General features: G+C 43.4%; 2 protein-coding genes across 2 annotated transcripts in view; one reads left to right on the top strand and one right to left on the bottom strand.

Moving 5' to 3' along the window:
- Positions 1-9259, top strand: part of lmbr1 (limb development membrane protein 1) — a 42157-nt gene extending 32898 nt beyond the window's left edge. The window contains exons 13-17 of the mRNA XM_019883786.1: positions 3046-3122; positions 3404-3494; positions 4191-4257; positions 6720-6881; positions 7052-9259. Coding sequence (XP_019739345.1) covers positions 3046-3122; positions 3404-3494; positions 4191-4257; positions 6720-6881; positions 7052-7137 — 483 coding nt within the window. The 3' untranslated portion in view covers positions 7138-9259. The remainder of the gene's footprint in view (positions 1-3045; positions 3123-3403; positions 3495-4190; positions 4258-6719; positions 6882-7051) is intronic.
- A 281-nt stretch (positions 9260-9540) lies between these two features.
- On the bottom strand, positions 9541-19457 carry rnf32 (ring finger protein 32). The gene is made up of 7 exons (XM_019883759.1): positions 19417-19457; positions 17960-18179; positions 17552-17694; positions 15725-15882; positions 14651-14759; positions 10598-10768; positions 9541-10115 (listed from the first exon to the last, which is right to left on the bottom strand). The coding sequence occupies exons 1-7, from the start codon at positions 19429-19431 to the stop codon at positions 9882-9884; spliced, it is 1050 nt and encodes a 349-aa protein (XP_019739318.1). The 5' UTR covers positions 19432-19457; the 3' UTR covers positions 9541-9881.
- Positions 19458-22643: the final 3186 nt, after the last annotated feature.

Below are 22643 nucleotides of genomic sequence, written 5' to 3'. Positions count from 1 at the left end.
CCCCCCCATCCCCACCCACCTCCTCCTCACTTCTGGCTCCTTCACCAAACAAATCAAGATAATGATACTCAAGGTGGCTCGGAAAGATATAAAACATAATTAGAAAGAATAATCTAAAACTTGGACCATATTCTCTGAAGCCAAACTTGGGGAGTTTCTTTGCCCTGCCATTAGCTCAACTTTTATGAAAGCTGTCATTTGGCAGGTTTTATGGACGCCGTCAGAAAGGTTATAATTCTACATCATGTATATTTTGGCGCGTGTACTCCCGAACGCTGGACTGCATTATGCTGAGAGGTGGGATGAGAAGTTGCAAAGGACACAGCTCACAATTCTTTCATTAAGACAACGATCTGGTACGGTGTGATGTGGGCTAAACATTTTACACATTTTAGAATAAGACGAACTCATGCTTCATCTGCCATCAAAACACGTGAATATCTTTTGCTCAGAAAAGTGTGTTTTTGTGTTGAACTATTTTTTTATGAATATAAATGCCAAAATGCTGAAAAATTGCCAACTAACGTAAACTGCTCGATTTGCACATATATCACAGTGTAATCATAATTGTAACAAAATTGGATGGATCACTGCACAAACTTTCCCGAAAATAAGTTGAAATCGTTTTCACATGATTCTGCTCATGACGAGGGAAGAATCTGACGTTTTTGGCCGCCTGGCTAACTGATAACTAGACAATAAAAACATAACGACTGGTGTCGGGCAGAAACTCGCACCTCCAAAACCATCTCTTTTCAGGCAACTATAAGATCCTCAATTATTTGTTTGAAAATAAAAAAAAACACCGTATTTTCCGCACTAAAAGGTGCACCTAAAAGCCTTCCATTTTCTTACAAGCTCATAGCGCGTCTTAAAATCCGATGCGCCTTGTGTATGGTCATTATGGTAATATTTCGGCCCCAAAATGGCTCCTTGCTCGAGACATGCCGACAACGCAGAGTTCAAACTTAAGGCGGCAAAAGAGTTCACCGTTAACGACTAAATGTTATAACTTGCTGTTGGTTCAGTGAACTGTGTCGCTGCTTTATGAAAGAAGTTTTACTGACATCTGATCGTTCTGTTGGCGTTTCCTTGTAGATTGCGTCTTATAATGCGGTGCGGCCAATGTATGAAAAAAAATTAGAAAATAGGCCATTCATTGAAGGTGCGCCTCATAATCCAATGCGCCTTTTAGTGTGGAAATACGGTAACATACTCCCATGGGGACTGACCAATGGGGATTGATTTGTAAAAGAAAAAAAAAATTAAATTGACCAAATTTGGACCTCGGATGTTTCGGCCTGACGCCAGCAAAACTCCTTTCGTGTTGCACAAAGCTGCAGTTTTTGCCTAAAATTGCCTTGACTGAGGTAAAAATCTGAAATTATTGAGCGAGCGAGCAACAGAAGAAAGCAACTGGACAAAAACCAAACTTCCCCGAGACCCAGAGTAAAACTCTTCAGTTTTTTGCGGGATTCCGCGAACTACCAAACCAACTGTAAATGAAAACGTAACCAGCATTACCGTAATAAACGTCCGAGCGAGCAAACAAATTTACATCACGGAATGAAAAGGGTACTTCAGTGACTGACGTAAAAAAAAAAAATCAGCATGATCCTGCAACGTGATGATTTGCCATGATCTTGCTACCACCCCCCAAAAAAGTTTGTGGATCTCAGCCAAGCGTGAAAAGAAAAGTGAGCCATTGACGGCCGCGTCTGCACAATACAGTCGTTCCTCCCAAAGAGCAAATGGTGGAGGAGCCAAGTGTTGGAAGAGCAAATATTTAGCGAGTGACTAGAGCAATGTGCGGAGCATGTCGATGGATGTCTTTTTTTTTTTTCTTTCTTCCCCCCCCCCGCTTCACTTTCAAAAAGTCTTGGGGCGGTATGGCAGCAGTGATATTCAGGGCGAGATGTGTGTTATTTGTTGCGTTGTTTTTATGTTTGGCACGGCCACAGTCTGACGTCTCACTTCAACGAAAACATTTTTTTTTTGGGTGGGTGGGGGGGGGGATGTTTGAACACCTGTTCACATATTGTACGATGGGCAGGGATTTGAAAAGGAGCCCCTTTCATCTTACTTCCATTCATGATTTGGATTGGCTCGGCGCTCAAGTGGGGAAATTCTTTGCAGCGCAAATTACTTTGCACCATCTTTCTGTCTCGCTGGATTTACACTGGAGCTCTCAAGTGGCCAATTCCCATTGAATGCCTATTCGCCAACTGTCTGTTTGCGCGGGCGTTTTCAGTCGGTCATGTCTGAATTCACCATTTGCATGCAAAAAAAAAAAAAAAAAAATCAAATTGTGCCATTTGCAGCGTCAATCCCGTCTAATTGCGCGTGTGCAAGTAAAAATCTATTTTTGCATGATCTTGCTACAAATACATTCCACTATGAGGCAAAAATGTGAGGTTTGACTGTGATTGGGCTCATTAAAAAAAAAAAAAAAAACAGGACAAATACGTAACTTCCAAGACTGAGGTGAAAATCCGTTTTATCCGGATAACAAATAGAAATAAAAATATAACTATCGACAGAGGTAAAAATCCCAATTTTTTTTTTGCCAACTAATAAAATGCAACAATGGCTCTAGCTAACAAATTAGCAGTGAAAAAAATAGCATAATCCAAGTGCTGAGGTAACACTGTTGACTTTTTACGCGATGCAGCAATCTAACAAACAGGCGACGAAAACATAACTTCCTTGGTTGAGGTAACAATTGGGCATTTTTGCATTATTTAACCCCCCCCCCCAAAAAAAAAGCAAACAAAAGGCACCAGCAAAATAACTTCTTTTTCATTTATCATGCTAACGAATGAATAGGCGACAAAGAAAAATTGCCAACCAAGGTAAAAATCGAGAAAGTTTCCCCATTATCGTGCGAACTAAAAAAAAAACTGCCACTGAATAACAACTTGCAATCGAGCGGATTTTATTTGTATTTTTTCAGAGATTTGACAAACGTACTAACAAACAACAGGTAATAATTTGAACTGGTAATGCGTGACGACATTGAATAATGCGGTTTTTCCACTTTTCCAGGACCGAGGAGGCATCGGGAACACCTCTCTGTCCACCTTTGGCGTGGTCCAGGCCGTGTTGGAGATCATCCTCATGTTGTATCCTTTCAGTGACCGCCACATCCCTCTCTCTTTTTTTTTTTTGTGAAGACTCTGAATGGCTACAAAAGTCAATTAAGCTGCACTGCTGGCTGAGATTTTATTATTATTATTTTTTAGTCGTCCACATCGATCCCTGCTGTCAATCATAATGGACGTGTTCGCAATTTTAGAGGTACAAATTCGGATTGATGTCGCCGCCCTTGGAACGGAATTCCGTTATAAACCGAGGCCACCCCCCCTCTAACTATTCTTCGCTCCTTGACTGGTTTGCCGCACAGTTATTTGATGGCTTCCTCCGTGGTTGGCTTCTACAGCCTGCGCCTCTTTGAGGGTCTCACACCCAGGAAGGATGATACAACCATGACAACGGTAAAGGCGACGTGCACAAGGACGAGGGTTGGGTGGTCAGGGTGAAGTGGGGGCAAGGGTGCTGAGAATGTTCTTGAAGACCCCCACCTCTGGGTTTTCATCTATTTCCTCAACGTCCTACCGCTCACTAATGTTTTCCCCTCCCGGGTTTCTCAATGGCTTTCGTCGATCGCTCCAATATTTGTTTGTGGGGTGCGCAAACATTGGCAAAGTGCAAGCTCTTTTCTTGTACATCAGAGGGCTGGAGTTTTTTTTCTTTTCTTTGTTTTTGTCCTCCAGAGGAAAGGGGGAAGGAAGGATGCGAGTTCTTTTTGGCCCATAGTGGCACCTATTCACTTGGTAATGAGTTTGGGAGTGGCGAGGCTTGTTAACTAGCCGCGAGGCTCCGGTGAAAGGACAATAATACACAGAGAACCTGGTAATGAGCAACTTCACAGGCGCCAACTGTACAATATGTCGGAGCCCATTTAACATCAAGTGCCGTGTTGCATGTGTGTGGCCACGTCAATTAGTGCCACTTCTTCTTTTCTTCCTCCACTTCTCTTTAGTTTTCTCTCACGACTGATGGCCATGCAAACGGAGTTGTCAAAATGGAGCGCCTAATATGTGGAATTAGTCGTCAAGTCATCTTGATGCAATTACGACAAAATGGAGTGGCGCTCATTTGATGGCTCTCTCGTCCTTCCTTTTTTGTAGATTATTGGATGCTGTGTGTCCATCCTGGTGCTGAGTTCAGCCCTACCAGTGATGTCCAGAACATTAGGTGAGTACCGGCTGGTATCTGCCATGACGCTAGCAGTAAAGGCGGAGTTTCGCCTACCTCAAGTGACAGTTAAATTATCCCAATGCTTCCCATAATGATGTTAGAAACGAAAGGAAGGTTGGAATTGAGGCTTAAAAAAAAAAAAAAAAAGAGACGATCGCGACTGTCACATGACAATGACACTAATAAACATGCAGAGCGCAAACCACAGCTGTTCAAATAGCATGTGTATATGAGAGAGAGAGAGAGAGAGAGCGAGCACATACAGTGACTCACTTGGAAGCTTGACAAAATATCAACAGGTTCCGCTTTGTGGCACTGAATAGATAAAAAGGAGTCAGTTGCCTGAGATTGAGTTGAATAGTTATAAAAAAAAAGACTATGTGTGTGGCGCTGACTGTGGTATGACGAAAGTCATTCGCACTTGGTTCTGTCTGCTTCACCGGTGCACCAATGGTTGGTCATACTCAACCGTACTCATGGAGCACTTTAAAACAACCACCACCGCATACAAAGTGCTGTATATGAAGCAAAAAAATGGATTCATAGAACATGCAAACAACCACGTCGTCCAAACTATCTCCGTTCACAAAGGCCTGCAATGATGGGAAACACGAGAACAAAGCGCGCCATGCAAGTAGTTAGCGATGTCATTTTAGAACTGACGACCGATTTTTTTTTCTTTGCACTGGATCAGTGGTTCTTAACCTTGTTAGAGATACCGAGCCCAACCATTTCATACGCACGTTCACCGAACCCTTCAAAATTTGTGATTTTTTTACAAATTCAAGACATAATTTTTTTTTTTAATTAAAAACAGAAAAAAGTTAGTTGCATTTCAAGGGATAAGTATACTTTTTTTAAAAAAGTGTATGACGTACTAACTATCACGACAGTCACACGGTGACTACTGAGTGAACTAAATTTCCCATAGCACTGATTGGACAAGCAAATATCATGTGATCATCTGCAGCCAGTGATGGCCAAGCAGGCGTGTCATAACTAATTGACATGTTGAGTCGGGTGTGTATTAACTTCCATGGCCGAGGCTTCGTCGAACCCCTGAGACCGATTTGCCGAACCCCTGGGGTTCGATCCAACCCAGGTTAAGGAGAACCACTGCGCTAGATGCTATTTTGGGGAAATTTCAAAAATTTGCGATCAGAATAACATTTCTTTCAACACGGGGTAGGACAAAACTCTGTATTGTTGGCTTGGTCACCTTAAATCACAAGCAGGCGCCCCCCAAAAAACAAAAACAAAAACAAAAAAAAAAAAAAAAAAAAAAAAAAAAACAAAACACTCGACCACGTGGGAGAAGTTGAGTCTCTTTGGTGTTAAACTTCACATCCTGGTCCGAGCTTTCCACGGTTCGCTTTCACACAGCCGTCGTTCCGCCTCTGATACTACCTCGAAAGCCAGGAAATGACTCTGTTATTCCCGGTTCCCTACCTTTCGCACAGCGCTGACTTTGACAGACGGGAGCCAAAATTTGTCTTTTACTATCCAGCCTTGGCGGAGGTCCGCACTCTTGACGGCTGGCGTATTAAGATTTGTCTTGGTGATTCCGCTTGTCGTGACGTGACGCAGTGGCTCTCAAACCTTGCATGACTCCGTGGCGGATCAATGCCTCCCCATTCTAAAAAATCTTTTATCCCACAATTACATTTTCACATATTAGTCAAACCAAGCGCAAATCAATTGCAGGTAACGATAAAAGAATCAGAGAGTCAACCGCAGACCGCGGCGGTAAGCTCGATCGACTGGGGTCGTCCCTATCATCCACTGCCCGCTGTCTCCTCGCAGGCAAATTGGTTAAAGGTCCGCGATGCTTCCACAAGTGCTTACTGTGGCTGTAAATAAATCTCGGCAGACACCGAATCGATCAGCGAATCCATTTTGACCAGGGGGGCTCGGGAGATGTCACAGGACTCCCTCAGTCTGATTTCTGCAACAGGAAACATTGTTGGACAACTTATGCTCAATAAAGATATTTCTGAACGTGTGTCCTTGACATCTCATCGGGCCATCAAACGCCTGTTGTGAATTTTTCTGTCCGGCTTCCTTTTTTTTTTTTTTTTTTAAAGAACAGTAAGGGGTGCTGAAAGTTGGGAAATACGAACAGTTGGACGTGCGCGCTCGAAAGTTTAGACAAGGGCAAATCGAGTTTTGCGTGGAGTGTAAAGTCCATCTTTCCGAGTTGCTTAGACTTTCCACAGGGATCACCCAAGACGCTTCGGAATGCCAAATTTGAACAGAACGGAGCACATCTTCATTCGCTGAAGGAGTTCCTTGTGGAGTGATGAGTCCTCCTTGCATGACTGCAGTGCTTAGTCACTCCCCTGACTCGCCCATTTCCGAACCACCGCAGAGGCTGTTAATTATGTCCCAGGATTCCCACTCATCTGGATGACGTACACTGACTCTGCCTTTTTTTGTCGGCTCGTTTGTCATTTCGCCAGGCATCACCAGGTTCGATCTTCTGGGAGACTTCGGGAGATTCAACTGGCTGGGGAACTTCTACATCGTCCTGTCGTACAATTTGTTGTTTGCGGTGGTGACCACGCTGTGTTTGGTGAGGAAGTTCACCTCGGCAGTGCGGGAGGAACTCCTAAAGGCTTTAGGTAAAAAGGTTACAGGCAGCAATGGCATTTCGGGGGGTCATTTTAATGCTGTCGTATATCAAAAGGGGTCAAATTTGAACTCTCGGGCTTTGAAAAATTCCGTCAGAGGCACAGGAACGTGCTTTACCTAAGAAATTGTCTCTTCCTTTTCTCGCCCCCACCCCGCCCAGGTCTGGATAAATTGCAACTGTCACACAGCCCCACGGACCCCGAATCTGGAAAGCTCTCGGCCAATGGGCATCAGAAAACTCTGTGAAAGGATCGACAGGGAAAAGATTTCCACAGCAGCGTCCACCCCGCCGACTGCTGAAAGGTGAAAGGGATCGGCGGGCAACTTAATGAAGCCCCCATCGGTAGATACCGCAAATGGAAGCTGAGGGCCATTTCGCTTCGTGACATTCCGTCCCCTTGCGACTCGGATGGGAGTTGGGACCCAGCCAGAAAGAGACTGAGGAGTCGATTTGACCCCCCCATTTCATATCCTCAAGTCCTCTTTGGACATGTTTGGATCAGGTCAATCCTAATGAGGTGGTACCAAAAGGAAAAAAAAAAAAAACCATAACCCATAACAACAAAATGTCAGATGTACCAAACTGAACCCTTGGTGGGAAAGAAGCTTTGGTAACAAAAAAATCAACACGTTAATAATAATAAGTTAGCATGTCAACCGTTACTATTCAGTTTCTTGTGTTACCGTTCTCTATTATAAATATCAGACTGTTCAGTGGGTTTGTCGTTTGTTTCTTTGAGAAGATATGTAAACGAAAGAACGCGATTCGAACTATGCCACTGCACTGATACTTACTACACATCCGTTTGGGATTATCCCTTTCTGGACACAAAAACCAGGCCACATGAACGCATCAGTCACAAACTAGGGTTGTTGGAAACCTTCCATAGGAACAAACCAAGAATGGGGGGAAAAAAAAATAGGCTTGAATTTAAATCGGCAATCAAAAATTATTTTTGCACACTCAATGAAAACAACAATACGCCTCTATTCGGGTGAAGTGAAAACGGAGCAGTTAAGATACTGCAATGTCCTTGCATGTGGGCAAGGAGAGCTATATATTTAACAAAATGTCTGGATTTATGATAATATCCATCCTTCCACTTTCTAATCCGCTTCTCCTCATGGGGGTCGCGGGCGTGCTGGAGCCTATCCCGGAACTGGTTGCCAGCCAATTGTGAATTTATCATAATACTTTTCCAATAAATTCCCATCAATTGTCATGAAAGGTTTCCAATTCGGATTATTCCCCCCATTTTAAATTCCTATGGAAATTTACCAGAAACCCTTTGTGCTGAAATATTCCAACTATTTGCCACCCGAGTTACAACAATGAGGGACGAGGATCTCGTTCATCTCAATAGATCTCTATAGATCTTTATAGACAAACTTCTAGCGACAAATCTGCAGGTAATTTCATGCATTACCTCAAAACTATGGCAGATACCAAAAAATATGTAATGGAAAATTTGGAATGGCCAGTCCATTGTCGTAGAAAGGGCGTGTTGGATTTTAGCATCTTGCTGTTATTGAGCCTGATGATGTCATTCGATCAAAAAATTTCAGCGCTCTGTATTTGAGTTCAAGCCAGTTGATATTTTGATTCCACCCCACCCTCCCCCCAAATAAGGGCACTGTAGATTCTTATTTTTTTGATTATTTAATCTGTATTCACTTGTACATATGTTTTATAGCTCTTTCTACATTATTTGGAAGTAAACATGGCGAGTGCACACCAAGTAACCTGTACATATTTTCCCCATGCAAACAATCAAATGCACAAACAAACGAAAACAACGAAGAGCTTGGATTCAAGCCGCAACATCGGCGCATTCATGGTCAGCCTCGGTCCGCAGAAGCACCGTAAATGCCTTAAACGAGGAGCCTGTCGCTGGCTTAACGTGAAAGGTCCTGTTGCGTCTTTTTGTTTTTTTTTTTTTAGTTGCTCTCTAGACAGTTCCACTGTGATCCTAGCCAGGTTAGTCAGAAGCCAGCGACGTACCTACGACCCCCCCCTGTTTTTTTTTGGGGGGGGGGGGGCTTTGGGGCCGTCAATGTTGTCATAGAAACGGTCGCCAGCCGGGAGGCCTGTAAAAGCTGGTGACCGATTACGGTGTCATATACTGCGGATGTGTTGCCATGGCGACTCATGATGTCAAGAAAGATTTTTTTTTTTTTTGGAGGGGGGGGGTATATATGCATTTTGTTTGATTGAGGCAGGGACTACTTTGTTGAATATGCAGCTCTAATTGGATGTGAAAAGCAGAGCAGGACCAAAGACCTGGTTTTCGAGTTGTTTAGAGAAGTACTTTTGATCGTCAAGTAGAGTTGTGCCGTTTGAAAACTGCACGGGGGAAAAAAAAAAACAGCACAGCTCAAAAAATGTTTCTGCAAAGTGGACAATGAGACACCTGTCAGGGATGTCGGTGCAGGTCTTGTTCAGATGAGCAGGCCATAGCACCTCTCGTAAAACATCGCAGTCCGATTTGGGTTTTCTATTCATCTCCATGCTGTGTGGGTGTGTGGGCATACCTTTAAAGTGATGCAGCGCAGTCCACGTGTGAGCATTTTTTTTCTCCCCACGTTTTGTGAATGTATTTTTTGAATCAATTTGTCAGTCGGCTATATATGTTTGTTGATTTTTTTTTCTTTTTAATGTCTGTGTGTTTGCAAATAAAAGTTGAAGAATATCCCCATGATTGTCATTTGTATTCTCAGGAATAGTTTGATATTGGACAAGTACCAATTGACAAAAATACGGACTCACAGACAGTATTGCTCCAGACGACACATAATAGAATTCAGGATGTACTCAGACTTGTAAAATTCACTGATACTAATACTCCGATACTATTAGATCAAGTTTTTGATGACTAGGAAGGTTTCTGATTTTGAGTATGTTCCACTTAGTTAGGAAAGGCTAATGATATGACATCCATTCTATCCTGCTTTTACTAACTGCGATGATCCAAAAGGGGTCTCTACCTGCTTCAGATGAGCTTCTTGTGGTATCTGGACCTGCAGAGGGGGCACGCGGGGCTGCGGTCCGCAACGAAGGCCTCAAAGGCATCCAGGCAGACCTGATGGAAGAGGTGGGAGCAGGACAGGAGCACCGAGCGTCTTCCTCGTTGATGGAGCTTGAAGCCAGAGGAGCCAGGCGTCGCTCCCGGGTCGCACAGCGCCGTCAGGCAGATGGGGCAGTCGCCGGCCCCCCGCTGGGTCACCTGGTCACCCATGAAAATATGGGTTAACTCTCCGATTAGCGGATTTCTTTTCCCCCCCTTAACTCATTCAGTACCAGCCAATTCTGGACCAAGTCTGAAAAGACGTTTCAAAACGTCTTTGGGAGTGAATGAGTTAACTATTGGCGGCTGGTATCGGCATCCTCCGCAATACCCTACACCTTAAAATGAGGCCGGTATTTGCCCTCGCCTATCCCAAGTATAAACAACAATTAGTGGCTGGGCCTTAATTAGATTATCAAAAAATTCAAACAGTAGGTGCATGTTTAGTTCTGGCCACTGACATTTTTTGGAAAAGTGGAAAGCGGACAGGCCCATCATGCATTTCAAAACTGGCATGTGGTTGGTGTACTGATTATTTGGATAAATTAATGATCACCTCTGTGTTCGTCCCTGTGGTGCCCGAGCAAACATGAACACATCACAGTAAAAGGTAACAGAAGAATGATTCCCCTCTCCCCGACCTGACTCTGTATGCGCCGCCAGTCGTCCTCCCGAGGCTCGGCGACGTGCTTTTTTCTCTCCAGCAGGCGAAATACTCGGCGACTCGATGACAGCGAGCGGTCGATATCGCTGAGAAAAGCTTCGGCGTCGGTGTGACAGCGTCGCACGAAGTCGTCGCTCAGCTCCTGCAGCTGATGAGACCGAGCATTTTATTGGCACCTGGGGGGGGGGGGGGGGGGGGGGGGGCATATACTCATCCACAAAAGCAGAGCTGTGTGTTCACGTCGGGGCTAATTATGTGCATTTGTGTATTGTGACGGATCAATAGAAGCTCACTAACGAGGATAAGTAATGGAAAGCAGGTCAAGGAACAAGTCAGTGCTGGGAGACATGGAAACACACTCAAACAGACATGTTGTCTATGTGAATACACACAAAGTGTAAATCATTCAACTGCTGCGTGGGGAGTGCAACAGAACTGTTACCATAGCAACGCAGCAAACTGATTCGAGACCATTCTGTGATCAATCTATTATGATCTACAATTCAAAGTGTCATTTCTGTTTTCAAATACATACAGGTACTGTGTAACCCCTCAATGGCAGCGAAGGAACTAAATCAGGGGTGCCCAAACTTTTTGGACCGAAGATCGACTTTTCGATCAACCAGTTACCGCGCACGCACATACACACGCACGCCATGATGTGCAACAGCCTGACACGGAGGCATGCGACGCACGTTTGCAGCCTGTTAACTATCGTAGCGCACACGTACCGTTTTAAAGTGTTTGTTTTTTTTTTTTTTCCCTCAACACCCCTCACGATCGACTTGGGACCAGTCTGCGATCTACTTGTCGATCGCGATCGACGTGATGGGCAACCCTGATGTATAAAGTCTACATTCATTTGGGAGTTATATTGTAAAAATGTGACATTTGGGGAATGGTTGGTCTCATAGATGTCCTGATTGAGCTCCACATTTCGAACTTCGAACGGTTTGAAACAGTCGAGAAAAGCGGAAAGAGACAGACATACAAAACGTGGTTATCGTAAAGACCGTCGCAGCATCTCAACACGATCACGTTACACAACACGTGGTCTTCCGAGTATGACGCTGTCTGTGCTGCTTTACAGCTGGCCTTTTTATCGCTAATTCAACAACGGTTAAGCGCCCGGGCGGAGGCTGTTTTACGAGGCGGGACGACTTTTCCGACGGGGCGAGCAAACAGAGTCGGGGTCCTGCGGTGAACTTTGCCTCGGCGCACCGTTGACGCAGAAAGGGGAAGAGGATACATTTATTTTTAAAGCGTTTTATTTATTATTACATCCATTTGAATGTATGCAAACACAGTTTTTTATTTTAGTGGTGGCCAAACTTTTTTGACCGAAGACCTACTTTTCAAGGAACAAACCTTGGCCCATCGCACGTTCATGCACCCACACACGCATGCCATGATGAGCAACAGCCATAACGGGCTCCGAACATGAACGAAACAGAAAAATAAAGTAGATATAATCTTTTGTGAGTTTGCGAAAAGGAAATCACTGCCTATCTTAGTAGAGACCTGCCGCGGAGGCATAGGATGCAGTTTTTGCAGTGCGTGAAGTGCAGAAACCATTGTGCGTACGTGTACCGTTTGAAAACACTTCTCCTGGCGCTCGAGATTACCATTCGTTGCCAGTGCCATCGGTGAATAGTACAGGAAACAAACTTGAAAAGAGAATAATAATAAAAAAGATATGTCGCAACAGTTCTGATTGCAAGCTGCAATTGCAGAATGCTGACCGCTCACCACTTCCGGTGATGCAGATCGTGCGCCACCGCAGGTTAAAGGTGACCTGCTTTTTTTATTTAATTTTATTTTTTCAATACTTTTTTTTTTTTGTGCAAGTGAAACTCTGAGAATGCTTCGGGCGCAGTGTGCACTAACACAAAAATATATAACATTAAAAACGAATTATGAATTAAAAAAAAAAAAAGGAATACAAAATGGATACAGTGGTACCTTGACTTAGTTTGATTCGTTCCGTGACCGAGCGCACACCAAATTTTCACTGTTGAATAAATGAATTAAGATGCCATTAATCCGTTCCAGCTCCGCCCAAAACCATTTTTTGTTGAGTTACTCATGAGAAAAATAGTACTTTATTGTATAAAAACGCAAAAAAAAAAAAAAAAAAAAAAGAAATAAGTTGGTTTCATAAAGTGTAATTACTCAATGTGCCACAATATTTGTGTGTTGACGAGTATATATTTGTGTTTGGCTGTTTGTCCCATTCAATAAACAGCTGACTGTGGCTCTCCTTGCCCACTTGCGAGGAGGGCATTACAGTCCTGAATTGGGGCACTATTGAGTCAATTGGACCAAACGGAAAGCTGAGATTTGAATTTCTTGTTCATTTTGTTGTCTTCGGGAAAAGGCTCGCACAGGTCCCGGGCCCAGTACCAACACGCCTGTTTGAATTACAGTCAGCTAAGCAAACAACCCCCCCCACCCCCACACCCACCACCAATAACCCACCCGGCCTTCAAAATGGGAGACGATCAGACCTGTCAGTGGCATGTTCTTGAAGATCATCCCGAACGTGACAAAAGATATGAGAATCTCATGACCACCCACACGACCAGTTGTTCAACATGAGTGACTGACGGGCAACGGAAAGTTGGTGGGGCGGGACCTAATGTGTCACGGCCGATTTAATTGTCTCAGTAAATGTCTGCGTTTGATGCGCTGCGCCGGCGGTGGTGGTGATGGAGGGCGATGGTGGGCCCTCGTCCACCTGTCACTCGCACTTCGTCTGCCACTTCCAAGTGCAAAGCACTTTGCTGATTATGCGACCAAACCATGCCTGGAAAGTTGGCCTGACTGATATGCTCCCCCCACCCCTCCCACGCACACACACAAAAAAATGTGACTAACGATGAACAACATTGGTCAACAGCAAATTTGAATCACAGATGGCTTTTATGGATCCCCAAATGTATTTTTGGGGCTGAATTAAAAAATCCCTTTACTTTCTTTTTTCCAAGCAAATCGGGTTTTTGAGGTATTTTCATTTTTCGGACCCATAAAAGCTTATATGGATTTGACCGCGCATTATAACTTACAGTAATGACGTTGCAGAAAAAAATTCCACCTGTTGCTGAACCCAACGCTTGATTTGATTTATCCAGGTCCTCTTCCCATGTATGTTTTTCAAACAACCGAGAATTAATGGTCAAGAGTTTATCGACTTCAATTGGAGTTGTTATCTTGTTCAACACTTTGACTTGCAGTCATTGAAGCAATGACAACTTCTCAAAAATTCTGTCAAATTAGTGTGGCGTAAACATCAGTCCTAAATCAGATGACAACAATAACGCAAACAAATCTGGGGCTTTATCACTTCAACTTTTCACGTTCTATGAAAAAAAAACAGACGTAAGCAGTTCACTTGTTTGTATTTTGCTCGTTTCAGATTTATTTGGAAAGCTAAAGGTGTTTAGAATTACGCTCCTCTATGGCCAGGGTCGAGTTCACTAGGTGGCAATGTTCCCTTGTTGCTACGAGGCACCTTGAAAGCGACGCCATCATTCAACACGCAAACAAACACGGGTCAGAATGTGACACGCGGCTCCCTGGGCCAGGTATCCAAACACGACAGTCACCTCTTGAGCCGCACAACACACACGACGCACACCTTAATCGATGAAGGAGTAGCAGACCCAAGCAAGTGCGAGAGAGGCATTGTGCTTTTGTGTGGAGTCTGGAATGTTCAGACTGTTTGACGATAATACAAAAACTCTCTCCGTATTAGCGAACAAACACGGAGGCGCTCACAAAGCATCAAAGGGGCTCGAGAGGGTGAACGCAGGTGAACGTTGGTGCGTGTGCATGCGTTTGTGTGCGCGTGCGTGTATGTAGACTTTGGGTCAGAGGCTGCCTTCAACACAAAGTATGAGATACATTTGTCTTTATTTGACCCATTAAGGTGAAATAAAGTTCCGTGAGGAGACTTAGTTCAGACTAATGGATGCGACCCATAAGAAGGCTGATTGCAATGATGTCATGCCCCGATCGAAGCCAAACTCACCTTGGCTTCGAGGAATTTGCGCCGGAGCCGCTTGTCTTTCGGGCAGACGGTCCTCCGAATATTCCCGTACCACTTCCGGGCCACGTAGCCTCGCCAGAAAGCTTGAATTCTAAATGGGTAAAGTGACATCACCAATAATTAGGACATGTAGACTCCCCAAGTGATGTATTCTAAAGTTTTTTTTCTGCGTATTTATTGAGTGTCGAAGTTCAATAAGCCACCAAAGAAAAGTTCCAAATGAAGGTTTCTTTGAAAAAGATGATTAACAGCACAGAATTCAAGACACTCTCGTTACAAAAAAAAAAAAAAAAAAAAAAAAAAGGCAGATTACCCTTTGGAACTAACAATTATGCACTATCCATCTGTACGCCATCCTAAGTTTTCGGTAAAGGATTCATGTTTGTTTCGCAATTTTATTTGGAATGTATATTTATTTGCTTTCTGGATGTCAAACTCTGGTTACTCTATAAAATACCCAGTATTTTTTTTTAACATTGTTGGGTGGAATGGATTAATTGGATTAATATTAATCCGGATGGGAGATAATGCTTTGGTTTTCATACGATTTGGTTTCAGTCTGCTGATGGATGTACAGTAAGCATAATACATTTCAAAATATGGGGGAAAAAAGAATTCAGGAGAAAAACATTCAGCAAACTTTGCACTTAAAAAAAAAAAAGTATAAATATTTTTTTTAAAGAAAAAATACATTTAAAATATTGCAATTAATTTCAAAGAAAAGACAAAATGTGCATGTACAAAACAAGGAAGTACTTTAAAAATAAAATCAAACGTTTATGAAAAAAAATTATACGTTAGGCGAGGTCACAGGTGTCTAAGTCAGGGCCCGGGGGCCAGATCCGGCCCCCCACGTCATTTTATGCGGCCCGCGGGAACAAACCATGTGTGTCAACTATCATGATTCTTGCTGAAATCTGTACCGAAATGTCAAATTGTCATGGATAATAAATAACGTTGAGATTTTGCACAGGCCCTCCAAGGGAAGCCGTAACTCCAAAGTGGCCTGCGACATAAATCAAGTTTGACACCCCTGGGCTAGGTCAAATTATTCACCGAACAGCGCAGTGGTTTCGGAAGAGGCGCGCGGCGTCGTGGATGACTCGTGTTTCGTACGGCTCCCGGCGGCACATGGGGCAGCACTTGCGGCCGGAGAACCTCTCGAAGGCCTGCAGACAGGCTTTGTGGAAGACGTGTGAGCACGACAGCAACACCTAAAGGAGGGAAAAAAAACACAAAGTGGACGGTCATACTAACATCACACATACGTACGGATACGGTGGGTTTAATAAGTCAACACACCCCTGTTCCAATGCCAGATTTTGTGATTTTAAAAATGAGACCCATCTAACTAATTTCAAAACCTTGTGAGTTACTGGAAAAAATGCAAAATTGTAAAGATTTTTTAAAAAATTATTTATTGCCATGGCGGTGCGTCGTGCATTGCTGGTAAAAAATTAATAGAGAGACGGTAGCATTCCTGTTCGTATTTTCTTCAAATAGAAACAACTAATATGTCCCTCCCTTACGAGAACAATTATCTACATCAGGTGATCAATCTGCCCTGAGAGGCTTTGATCGGATGAATCGATCGTGCACTTTTTCACGAATATTAACTGATAATCGGCCACGGATCGATCGGCGTATTCCTAATTTTGACCTTGCTCAAGGAAATTCAGAAAATTTCCAGGTCTTACAACAACCAAAGAAATTATCATTTGTTGATTACTTTGCAGTATCGCAGGAAGATTCCAAATTTTTACCTCAGCCAAGAAAGTAATCATTTGGTGTTTGTTCAATCCTTAGCAAGATCATGCTAAAACTCCAGAGCGTTACTTAGGTCAGGGAAGTTCTGCTTCATCCGTTGGGGATTTGTTTGCTAGCCGGATCAAGTAAAACTTAATTTAACATAATTTTTTTTACCCCTGGTTAGCCAGTTAACTTTACATTTTAATTAGGATCAGTTATGCCTTGATTGCTTGTTTTTCATTTGTTAGCGGGATCATTCTGAGACTCCAGATTTTTACATGAGCCAAGAAAGTTATGATTTCATTGCCTGCTGTTTTGTTCCTTAGTTAGCCGACTTTTCGGGTTTATCTTGTCAAGGGAGCTAGTTTTAAATGACATTTCTGTTGACAACGGTCTCACCGTGAGACCATTTGTGACTAACTGCTGTTTACCCAAGAAAACCTGGAATTCGAAGAGGGGTCTGTCGACCTTTTATATGCAATATACATGCCCGGTGTTTGTGTGTATGTGTTTCCATCTTAAAGGCATGTGTATTCAGGCACATATGTGAAAGTGTTATTTGCCAAGGGGACAGAGGGAATCAGTAGGAGCCTCCATGTGCCGGCTGGAACCTGGACTACCTGCAAGAGGTTCTTTTATACTCTTTTAGGCAATGCGAATTGGCACACAGGATGATTGATTTCCCATTGTTTTGGGCCTAGTCACAGCACACTCCGTCACCGGAGAGAGGGTCCCCCTGCTGTGGACAATTTCCAGCAGCTCCACAAGCCATTAGAGCGGAGAATGCAAGCGACAGTTTGACACATTCAACATTGATCTTGTACATTTTTTTTCTTTTAGAAAGTAAGATTTTTTTTTTTTTAGAAGCAATTCATAATGGACGTGAAATGAATGTTAGTTTTTGACAGCAGTTGTTTCAAAAGATATCCCCCCCACCCAAAAAACCGACAGAAGCTCATCTAATTGGCTTATTAGTTACGTCTCCCACCGGGCCAGGCCTTACCATTGAAAGCCATACATAAGCATTCACAGATACTACAGTAGGACACGAGTGGAGAAGACCCCAGTTATAAAAAATAAAAGAGAAAAAACAATGCTTCTGCAAAGCATTCAGACAGGCAATGCAGTTACTACCTGAGGTTTAAGGCAGAAGGCCTCCCTGCATATTGCGCAAGGCTGCTCGGATTCCCGTTGCTGGACCGATCTGGCTTTCACTAGAGTCCACTCATCTTCGCTCAGCCTCTCTGGGGGCAACGCCACTAAGCCCATCCTCTGAGCTGGCGAAAAATAAAATGAAAACACAACAGAAATTACCGGACACCTCCAATTGTCTCCAAGCTAGCTAGCGATTTGAAAGGTCTTAGGTTTATTATGTTCAGAATATTTTTATTCCAGTTCAGAGAAATCTATACATCGCTGATAGTTTCATTTCTTGTCTTTACTGGGAAAAAAAGCATGTGTCTGAACAAAAGAAGCACATTAAAAAAATAATAATAATATTTAAAGACAAGATGAACACCGTAGCGCTAGCTATCAACCCACCTAACGTCGGAGGCAGCGGCACGGGATCAAGTACATATTCTCGCTCTTCTCCGAGGCTCAGAGGAAGATCGCTTCGGATCGCTCTCTCCTTTGAGTGTCCTTTGCTTTTGAATGTCAGCAGCGGGTCCGAAAGCAAGAAATCAGGTTCAAGAAAATTCCTGGTGATGTGATCCTGAAGGGCCACTGAGGTGATCACCAACCTACTGCTTGCTTTGGAATTCTGTCAAGTAGGGAAATATTTTCGACCTCACATTTAGACATCAGTTTCAACACTGCTTATCATTATTTATTGTTTTATTAAACTAACCATTCTCACATTCACACTTATGGACAATTTAGTGTCTTTACTTAACCCTTGATGCTCAGAATTGTGAGGCAGACATGCTAACTACAATTCTCATTCAGAAATTGGTGCATGTTCATGTTATAAATAACACCAATTTTCATGTTTATGACAGTAAAATGATATTTATTTCACTGGCATGGCCTATAAGAGGTCTGTCTGACAACGCTGGTCCAGTTTAAATACTTAACAAGCGTATTAGGGATGTGACCACAAAAAAAAAAAAAAAAAAAAAAAAAAAAATCCCAGCAGGACTAATGTCTCTGGAAAAAGAGCTGGAATGGAGAAAGTGGTTTGAATGATGGAAGTTATTCGATTTTAAAGTTTCAAAAAGCAGGCAAAATTCCTCAAGAACATAGAGAAGCATTTTGAGTCGATATAAGCATAGGGAACGACTACGTGTGCCGTAAATGCCATTTCTGAAACGCTGCCCCTCTGCCTTTTTTTTTTTTTTTTTTTGCCCACCGGAAATTCCCACACCATCACCGGCAATGGACGGCAAGCTTATCCCGGTGGACGGCTCTCCTGCGTGCGAGGTCGATATAAAATGTGCCGCCTTGCTATCAACACTTTGTGCGGTCAAAATCGAATGGAAAACGAGGCGACGGAGGAGATTCCACTGTACAGCGTGTATAAAAGTAAAGGCGGAAACGTGTTTTTTTTAACCTATTTTTTTTACCCTGAGAGGACAAAACAGACCTGCGCGACGTGATCACACGAAAATGTGCTCACGAAAAAGGCGGCAACGAGTCTGTTGTCACATATTACCCACACTAATTAGCATTGTATTCATGAAATGACAATAACGCATTGGGGCGCACAGAAAAGGTTTTAACTTCAGAAAAGCTAACATGTGGTTTTAAAGAGGAACATTTAATAGATTAATAACTATAAATACTTGCTTTCTACCGTAAAGGGCTCGTATTTTTTAGCACTCAAGACGGTGTCACTACTTTCTAAACAAACAAGCAAAACAATAAGTGTCTGGCTACTTATGAGTCAAAATGTGTGTGTACCCAAGCTCATAAACGCACCGCTGTTTCAACCACTTTTTAAAACGGGGACACGCTTTTGTTTATTTTACACAAAAGTTAGGACGAAGTGAAAGCCAAACCTTCCGCGTTGCCATCCTATCAGCGCAGAGTTTGGAGCAGTTGCTAGGTAACTACAAATTGTCCCCTTCACCGCTCCTGGTTCGCTGAGCCGAAAGAGACTTCAGAGCGCTTTCAAAATAAAACAAATATGTCACGTTTACGACGTTAAAACTGTGACACTGCTTGAGCAACCACTACCAATTCATTCTTTTGTCATGAATATTATGGCTAAACTGTTAGAAAATCAAGCAGTATGCTCAAACATCAAAATAAAACATCCCCAACTGTATAGTGGGGAAATCATTTGTCACTCTTACTCTACATTTGTTCACTTATAGCATAAATATGTCCGTCATAACTACGGCGGTTGCATTGTGGGCGCGTTCGGTCAGAACGTCTGGCTCACGGTACGATGGTTCAACATATTGTCATAAAAATTCATAAACAACCATAGGCTATATATCGGAGACAATTTCTAAGTGAGCAAACTTACAAATTTAGCGGAACATCAAGCAGCTATTTACCCCATTGCATGTATTTTTTGGGGTTTGTAAAACTAAATACAGTACTTTGAAAACCTCCGTGCCGTGTCTCGATCCCTACTAATGATTATTTTATTGTCAGGCAGTTGTCAGTGCATAGTTGGAACCTGACCAAAGGAGGCTAGTCAATGTGACTCACCCAGCCAGCTGTCGTCAGAACAAAGCTAAGCTGCTCATACCTGTGCTGTGAGCTCAGGGATCCCTCCCAGGTCACCTTCACATTGGAAAAAAAAAATCATACACACAAACAACATCCCCAGCAGCGGTAGCCCCACCCTTACCAAAAAGGTCTCGATGAAAAGTTTGCTCAATATTTTGTGACGCGGGGGGTTTTGCGTCGCCTTTTTTTTTTTTTTTTTTTTTAATGCTTTGCAGCCTTGACTGACACTGATGTGCTCAGCCGCAATCGGTGAAAAGCAAGACGGCTAACGGTGAGGCCTGTCAATCTGTGCAGCCGTCCTAAGAAAACAAAAGCCGAGACGCGACGCACCGGAGTGAAGGAAACCCGCAAGCTTCTCAAGAGGCTGCTGCATTCTTGAGATTAGGGCAAGAAAAACGGAGACCACTGGCGCTAATGCCGCAGACAAAGGCGTGGAACAATTTATTAGCGAAGAATTCAAGTCCAGGGCTCAATCAAAGGCCTCGACGTCCAACCCTGCCAGACTTGGGGCTTTGGTTTGTTGTTTTAAGTAAATAATCACGCTTAAAAGATATGGCAAACATGGGGCTCAAGTCCCCTCCTGCATTCTTCCAACTGTCATCAGAATGGATTTCAGTGTGTGCTTTTATTTTCAACAGCGGAGCGTGTTTGTTTTTACCGTTTTTTTTTAAAGGACTTTTTATTTAACTTTCTTCCCCCCGTGGCTCTCTTAACCTGATCTGTGGTATTTCTCAAAAGACAACTCACCTTGACGTGTAGAGAGCTGATGACTTAAGTCACCAAAAAAAAAAAAAAAAAAAAAAGTAAAGAGCAGGTCGGAATGGAAAATGATGCTTCTATGGATGCCTCAATGCTTAAGTTGAATGAAATAATTTGTAATGGCAGACCCTCGAATCTGATTGGATCTCCTCATATCACTTCTAAGAATGAATGGTGTCTGAGTGAGTGTGAATGTTGTATTCTGCGTATGAACAGGGCAAAACATTCAGCACACCGGTCGGGTCTCTCACTCATCTCTGACAGTGTGTCACTCAACATGAGTGTGACGTAAGCAGAATGATCTATTTTTTTAATTGCATTAAAAAAAAAAAACAATGAGATTTACTCATGTATTAGCTTTACAAGAAACCTTTAAGTTCGGCTACTAGTCTCTAAATAACAGAATGGTTTAGGTCAAACAAAGTAGTCTGCAGAATCAGCTCAGAGCCCAGAGGTCAAAGCAAACACGGTGAAGCAGCATTTAGCTGTTACGCCGCACACGAAAGCAATAAGCCGCCAATAGGAGTGAAGTCCGTCCCATGTGTGAATGCTTGAAATCAAGTTTATAACCAAGCTACCCGTGGCTGGCTTTTTAGAAGAGTTTGAATTCATCGGAATGTATCTTTCGTGAACCTTTCGGACGCAACTTGTACACACATGCATACGTACAGAATCCTCATTATCATCCACTCTGATGTAGTGCACCGTTGTCAGGCGAGTCCTCGTACCGAGATATAGATGAGAGACGGCAGCCCGTAATGGCTAATGAACAATTATGTCAGCCAGAGAGATGACCAGGCGAGCAATCGGTAAATTCAATTATTTTATGACTTGACCGATAATGCCTCCCCTAACATGACTTTAATCGCTCACGTGGAGTCCCCTGTGGTCCTCGTGGGATGACTCCGGTCTGCGTCTATAAAAGAAGCGAGTCGTCATTAGAGCACGTCGGCTGCTTTTCAGGGAGATGGAGCTCCAAATGATTAGACGTGTCCTTTTGTAAATGAAATGCAAATCACCCTGCATCCTTTTGGCTTTGACTTCATTTACTAAGTGCTACATTACCTCATACTTTTGGACCTAACAATGGATTTCCCATAAATCTGCAGCCGGTTGAAATGATGGAGCGGCTCACATATCACAAAATGTGCCAGCGCTTATTAGCACTTGAGAACTTATTGATCCGTCGTCGTGATTAAGATAAGTCGGGGAGGGGGGGACGGTGGCGATGCAGAGGAGGGGGGGGGACTTAATTGGGTCGGGTTTGTGCTGACTGCTGCCAGACCCGACGCTGCGTGAGTGTCCCCTATGCCAGGAGTGACTCAATCTGCTCCCCCACCCACCCCACCCCCACCGTCCAGAGCAGTGCATCAGCACCACACTGTCAGCAAAAAGCTCAAAATCACCTCACCCACCCCAATTTGACACATGCTCCACATTGCACTCGGTTGGATTGATTAGCAAACAAGTTTTCGGCAGGAGAAATAGTACAAACTCAAACTGTCCGTTGCTAGTCCAAACTGTTGGTACGCTGTTGTAATAGTCCATTCCCAGGTCAAACAGCTGACTTCAAACCTGGATTTGATGGACAGGCCGATTCTATGCACCCTTCGACTTGAACAGTGGCAAGAAGAGTTGTATGTGGCAATGCATCCATCCATCCATCCATTTTCTGAACCGCTTTATCCTCACATGGGGCGCTGGAGCCTATCCCAGCTGTCTTCGGGCAGTAGGCGGGGGACACCCTGAACCGGTTGCCAGCCAATTGCAGGGCACACAGAGACGA

Source organism: Hippocampus comes, unplaced genomic scaffold, assembly GCF_001891065.2.
Source record: "Hippocampus comes isolate QL1 unplaced genomic scaffold, H_comes_QL1_v1.1 scaffold527, whole genome shotgun sequence".
Classification (NCBI taxonomy): Eukaryota; Metazoa; Chordata; class Actinopteri; order Syngnathiformes; family Syngnathidae; genus Hippocampus; species Hippocampus comes.
This window is presented reverse-complemented; position numbering and strand designations above follow the sequence as displayed.

Bases quoted from the DNA above. Each gene is read 5' to 3' on its own strand.
- rnf32 (XM_019883759.1), bottom strand. The intron at 15,883-17,551 runs GTAGTAACTGCA...TCCCTCCTTTAG, and splicing joins CCTTCTGCCTTAAACCTCAG to GTGTTGCTGTCGTGCTCACA. The intron at 14,760-15,724 runs GTGAATAATTTG...TTACCCATTTAG, and splicing joins CGAAACCACTGCGCTGTTCG to AATTCAAGCTTTCTGGCGAG.